The sequence below is a fragment of the Gavialis gangeticus genome, unplaced genomic scaffold, assembly GCF_001723915.1.
Source record: "Gavialis gangeticus isolate Ggan-Ray unplaced genomic scaffold, GavGan_comp1, whole genome shotgun sequence".
NCBI lineage: Eukaryota > Metazoa > Chordata > Crocodylia > Gavialidae > Gavialis > Gavialis gangeticus.
In genome coordinates this window covers 106,410,791-106,417,155 of record NW_017729031.1, presented here as the reverse complement: position 1 = coordinate 106,417,155, position 6,365 = coordinate 106,410,791, and the positions used below count along the sequence as shown (strand labels likewise).

Sequence of the window (6,365 nt, the reverse complement as noted above, 5' to 3'; positions counted from 1 at the left end):
AAAGGTAGCTAAAGCCCCTTGTTTCACAGACAATCTTCACAAATATGTAAATATTTATTCATATAGACTCCCTACTGGGGTGAAAAGCAGACATCTACTAAGATTGCAAGTGTTCAGTTCAGCAGGGAAGCCTGGTTAACTTGGCATCCAGTTGCAAGTGTCAGTACTGTCAAAATAAATGACCAGTAAGTGCTACAGGGAGCATAATGAAGTCAGCCATGCAAAAACATGAGGGCTATATATTTCTAAAATTTGAGAGTAAGTTTAATGATCCTGAAACTAGTGATTCAACAAACACTACTTATGAGCAGGTATGGAGTCAGTAGATATTTTGAAATTATCTATAGGTCTGCCAATTGATTTTTGGATTGATGTGAAGAACAATTAAAATCAAATTCATCTTCATTATCACTTAAAATGAATCAGAATAAGGATCTTCAGAGAGAAATCACCAGACTAATCCAATGTGCTGCCTAATCCCCAGATTAATTTCTAGAATCAGCTTTGTAAAGGGTAGTACTTAGTCATTTTAGCAATCCAAGAGGTTCTTCTATAATATTCCCAGCAATCAACTACGCACATTCCTAGTTCTACTGATATGCATCCATACTATACTGGATTTTTTTTGATGACAGACTCCTCCACAGAACTATTGCCAAATTAGAAGGTATGCAACCCATGTACCCTCTCAAATTTTACTATTTCATTCTCCATGCTAGCCTTGCTGAACTCATGCTTCAGCTGAGGCGGTCAGTTAACTTACATTTCAAAACTGTCATTACCTTCATGCACAAAGCAGCATTGAGGAGAAAGGAGGAGTGACCCTCACCCACTTCCACAATCCTGAAGCTTGTTTTCATTATTCTGCAACTCCTACTTAAACAGTACCATGTACAGCAAAAAGGCATCACAATAAACAATCTTTAAAAAGTTAGTGTCAGATGCCAAAATGCTTTAAGTTATGTAAATAGCTTCAGAACAGGTCTGTAGTTATATAGAGACACTCAAGAGCACCACTGTATTAGAACAATTTGTCCCCAGCCAGCACTTACAATACTTTAGGTTTGTCTTTCTCATTGTCATACAAGCTGGGTTTAAAGTAGGTTCCAGTGATTTTTATCCCAGATCCCCATTCTCCATTGAAGAGACCTTCAATATAATCTCCATTTGGCAAGGTGAGTGTTCCCTTGGAGAGTGAACAGAACAGAGAAGACAAAGTAAAAAAGTTAAAACTGAAAGCCATTCATAGCAGAGACTGAACTAAAAGGAGTTTAAAAAAATGGGCAAGGGTACACAAGTCATAGTTACAACCTTTCCACTAAGAGTCCAGTTATCTGAAAACTCTCCTTCGTAGACTGTATCATCTTCAGAAAGCAGAATCCCAGTCCCCTACATAAAAGAATAATCACAGTTAGCATAATAATGGACCAATAAATATAGAAAGTAATCATCACTGAAAAGACTGCATACTAGATTTAGGGATAAATTGTAGTATATGATGATTTTTGAAGTGATAGCCACTGAAGGAGCCTATAATAGAACACAGATGAACACAAAAACACCAACATTAGGAGGACAGAATAGGAACAAGTTCTTCCAGGTTTTAAACAGTCCAGTACATGGAGTACCCCACATAGAATAAACAACTGTTACTAAGTAGGGGAAGGGCTGGGGGGACAAAACTACACACCACTCATGCACGCATGCACGTGTACACACTAGACAGACTAGAATCCAACTCACCATCATTTTGTTGGTATTAAAGGCTCCTTCATAATATAGTCCAAATTGAGTAACTACAACACCATTCCCCTGGCAGAGGTCATCTTGCCACATTCCCATATATTTTTCACCCCTGCAGAAATAGGTGATGAAAAGAAAAAAAAAATGCAACTAAAAGTTTTTTAGTTGGACTAGTTTATTCATAATCACTCCTACTGTCTCTCTGATGTGACACTGAATTAATAGCTTCTAGAAAAGTCAGAAGCAGTACATTTGAATTCTGTATGACAACTGCTAATCTGATTTCATCAGTTCAATGAAAGGACAGTTAACTACCAGAAAGACAAGAAACCAAACAAAAGATATCCTTCATTAATTTATTCACAGCCCCGTCACATCAAAACCTAGCATTACAAGTTTTCAAGATGACAGAATAAGACCCTGATAAAGCAAATGTTTAAGTGACTAGATGTGAACAGTAGCTATAAGAGAAAAAGGGAAGACTTTTGACCTGAATCCACACTAACTGACCTTTGAAAGACCCATACATAAAAGAAGATCCATAGCGAAAAGAAATGTATAAACAATGGATAAAAGGTTACATGAACTATGATTATGCTTTATTATTCAGACTTCTTGACACACAAACTAAGCTGTCACAACCTACAGGGTCCCCATTTTACAGAAGGGTGGTCAAATAGGAAAGAAAGGCCTCCTGTTCCACTTATATCAACTACACTGGAACAAAAGATGGAGCAGCACAAGAGTACAAAAATGGTCAGAAACAGAACACAGGACCAGGATATGGAAACAAGAACACTGCAGTTAAGACATTAAATATTTATTAACCTGTGAAACAAATTAAAGACAAAGAATAAAAGCAAGCATATGCATTCATTTTAATGGAACTAATGCATTACTGCAATAGAAAAGAAGTTAGAGCCCACATGACTTAAGGAGCAAGATGCAACATGCTCAGCTTCCGGAATGGAGGAAGGTAGAGTAAAACTCCTGGTTTCCCCGAAATGCATTATTGCCAAATGACACATGAGCAAATACAACCTTTTATCTGTAGTCCTTTAGGCCCTGTGACTAGTGAAAGAGGGAATCCTCTGGGCTCCAAAAAGGTGGGTACCTATACTCCTCCTACCCAAAAGGAGGAAACACTGCTATAAAAAAAGGTATTCACATGATAGTGAAGAAATAAATTGCACAGGGCCTTTGATCCAACTTATCCAAAGGAGGTAGAAGTAAAAGCTAGGTTCTGAATTCCACTCTCCTCCAGAAGTTACAACTTTCCACATGGCGAAAGACTAAATGGACTAGTGAAAAGCAATGATGGCAAGAACAGGAACAGTAAGTAGCTAAATATGAAGTCTTCAGAAGACTGCAAGGGAAACATGCAACAGAACCAAGTGTGAAACAGACTGGAAGGAACTTGAGATTACACAACAGTTTTCAGTCAAAAAACCAGGAAACTTTTCATGGCTTCTCGCTCCTCTGTCAGATGGGCTTTCAGGTCAATAAACTGGCAGCTACTACTTGGATTTTATGAAATCCAAGCGCTTTTTTCACTGAAAAGGAACACGTTGTTCAAAGGAGGTTAGGGGATGTGTGTACAGGTGGCTATCTACTTATCTGAGCTGAGGCAGCATCCATTTTCAGTGCTTTTTTTTTTTTTTTTTCCAGCTCATTTCCCTCATTCATGAGAAGGTGAAGTAATTTGCCCTTAGCTTTGAGAATAAGTCAGTGGCTCCACTGTAGGTTAACCAAAATTTATTTAATTCCTACAGCATATGTAACTAGCATATTGTATTTTTAGGATGTCCATTATAAAACACATTACCTTGTAATATCATCGAAGACTCCATATCCCGTCTTCTTATCCATTGACCACTGGCCAATGAACATACTAGGCGAGGAAGATGTCAGTTTGCCACTGCGCAGGAGTCCATGTCCATGACGCACATTATCCTGAAAGCAGCCTTCATACACCTCTCCAGTGGCATAGCTGCAATTGCAAAAAAGAATGAGTACAGCTTTGGTGATCCATGTTGTTCCACATTGATCCATATTGTATCCAGGCTTTCAGGGATAGATAATGAATCTTTTCTTTCAGATCACATTAAAATCATGTCCACCTCTGGAATCATATTAACAAGTATGTTTAAGACGTAAATGAGAAAGGACCACTATTTTTAAAAACCTTTTTAAAACAAGATGAGGAGATACTATTATGACATTTCAAGAAGAGGAAAAAAAAAAAGTCACCTTAAAAACTGAAAGGATGTGGCAACATTAAAATGGAAACAAGGCAACAGCCATCAGTGTATTCATTAACAGTAGAAAGCTCCCAAAGAAATATTAAAATTAAAGCCAATTAACTCCAGCCAGGAACTTGGGAGATGCAATGAGACTGTAGAGTCCTGATACAAGAGTCCTCCTCCTAGAAATAAAGCAGTTCTCCAATACAAGAGGACTGCAGCTGAAAACAGTACTTGTAATATCAGATCAAGTTCAGAGTCTCCCATCCCCTTCCTGAACCACAAAACTCTAGCCTTCTGTCAGAAAGGTAATATGTGGTCCATACCTGTAGACCCCTTGTCCACACATTTTGCCCTCCTTCCAGTATCCCACATAATGGTCATCTTTGTTCAATGTTTTGTTTGGCACTCTGTATTCACCATACCTGGCAACACATGAATATCAAAGAAAACATGAGCAGCCATATTACAAGCATATACACAAATCCATTATTTTACCACTGAATAAAGAAAGTGCATTAAAATATTAAAATACATTGTTATTATTTCACTGGCATTTCGCCAACATCAGCAGTTAGCACATTTTGTACCAAAGTAATAAACTTTAATATCACTAGGGGGTGTTACCCTGCATTGTTTGCAACACATTTAGTTCTGGTCTGGTCTTGGGGCCAGACCAGATGCAGCGGCGGAGTGGGGCCAGACAAGGGGCTCTGCTCTGTCCGTTGTCCCCCCCACCCATGACAGCAAGGACTGAAGGGCCAAAACAGGGCCAGAGGCATGGGGGAGCCACGGGGTGAGAGGCAGAGCAGTGGTAGTGCAGGGTGTTGGGTGGCGGCACGCCATCCTCACCCCCCACATCATTCTTGATGGGTGATTGGCTAGTAGTTTATAAAAAAAAAAAGTTTCATTCCACATTAACTCCTTCTCCATTGCTTGCTACCCTCTGCATTCTTGGGTAAGGTAAATAAATTTTACCTTTAGTGTTATGGCAAATTGAGCTCACAATTTGGGTTATATACTTAGTATCCTTAATAGATATTAAGAAGAATAAATTGTTTTTGTCATCTTTTCTTATCTTTGGAAAGTGGCACAGGAAACTGAATAATCATAATTTTAATATTCAAAGCAAGAGTATGCCACTGAACTTGTAGTTAAAGAGATTTCATGCTTTTTGAAAGAGTAAGAAATAATGAAGCCATTTCATCTGGGGGTGGAGAACAGCATCTTGAGACAAAGAGAAACCCTAGAAAGCAAGCAAAAGATGAGAAAGTAACACTGAATTTTTTTTAAAGCGAAAAAAGCAGCCTAACAAAGTTCACACACAACTTCCATTGTCAAATCTCTTGCCATTTCCCTGAGGCCTCCATCACTTTGAAACTGAACTTAAACTGTTCGTGGACAGGCTTTGTACATGTTTTGCAAGATGTCTAGCACACTTATTTGTTAGCTATGCAATACTTTACATACAAATCTCAAAACTAAAGAGTGCTACTTCCCATAAACAAATATTTCTGTTCTCTTGCTTAGTAAAGTCCACTCTTACCCATCTTCTAAACCGCTCCTGAACATTCCCGAGTACATCCTTCCATCCGCCCATTTTAGGACACCCCTGGAATACATACACACAGAAATAAAAGCAGTTACCAGATGAAGATGGGTCTAATAAAAAAAAAACCTTCATTAAAATAGCAAACTAACACATAACGGCACAAACTACCTCACTCCTCCTATCCCTTTCAAGTCTTGAATGCTTTTACCTGCCATGGGGTTTCCCAGAAAGCCACCTTCCATCATAGGTAGCATCCTTAAGCCGAGGATCCTTATAAAAAGTGTATTTGGCACTACGAGAGATGGGAGGTTCTTGTCTCTGGATATTCCCACTACCTCCATAAGGGGGCAAATCAGAAGTTCCTCTAAGAGCTTGATCCACAGCTTGGCTTATAGCCCTCAGCCACTTTGTCTGAAATATATTAGAGAAGAATTTTATTATTCAAACCCTTGCCTATCAATTACCTTTAGCATTTGTTCTCTAAGCACCCCCTGCTCCCTCCCCACAATATTCTTCTATACACATTATCACTACTCCAGATATGAACACAAAGAAAAAAAAAAAGCAGGAGTTAGAAAGGTACGTACTTGGATAACTTTTTTCTTACGTTAGTCCTGAGACTAGATAGATCAGGGGTGGGCAAATCAGTGGATCCAGCTGGCAGCCAGTCTCTGTTACCCAGAAGCCCCTGCCCATGTGGCTGGGGCCAGTTTCTATGGAGACCCCAGAAGCAGCTGCACTGCAATAGTGCACGGTTGGGGTTTCTGTGGACACTGGTCTCAGCAGTGCTGGGCAGGGAGCAGCTCTGGAGCTGGTCTATGATCTTG

At 39.3% G+C, this 6,365-nt stretch overlaps 1 protein-coding gene across 1 annotated transcript in view; it reads right to left on the bottom strand.

Annotated features, from left to right (window-relative positions):
* ALS2 (ALS2, alsin Rho guanine nucleotide exchange factor) overlaps positions 1-6,365 on the bottom strand; it is a 65,824-nt gene that overhangs the window by 22,657 nt on the left and 36,802 nt on the right. The window contains exons 18-24 of the mRNA XM_019523513.1: positions 5,747-5,949; positions 5,533-5,598; positions 4,313-4,411; positions 3,569-3,733; positions 1,744-1,855; positions 1,312-1,389; positions 1,053-1,186 (exon numbers count right to left, since the gene is read on the bottom strand). Coding sequence (XP_019379058.1) covers positions 1,053-1,186; positions 1,312-1,389; positions 1,744-1,855; positions 3,569-3,733; positions 4,313-4,411; positions 5,533-5,598; positions 5,747-5,949 — 857 coding nt within the window. The remainder of the gene's footprint in view (positions 1-1,052; positions 1,187-1,311; positions 1,390-1,743; positions 1,856-3,568; positions 3,734-4,312; positions 4,412-5,532; positions 5,599-5,746; positions 5,950-6,365) is intronic.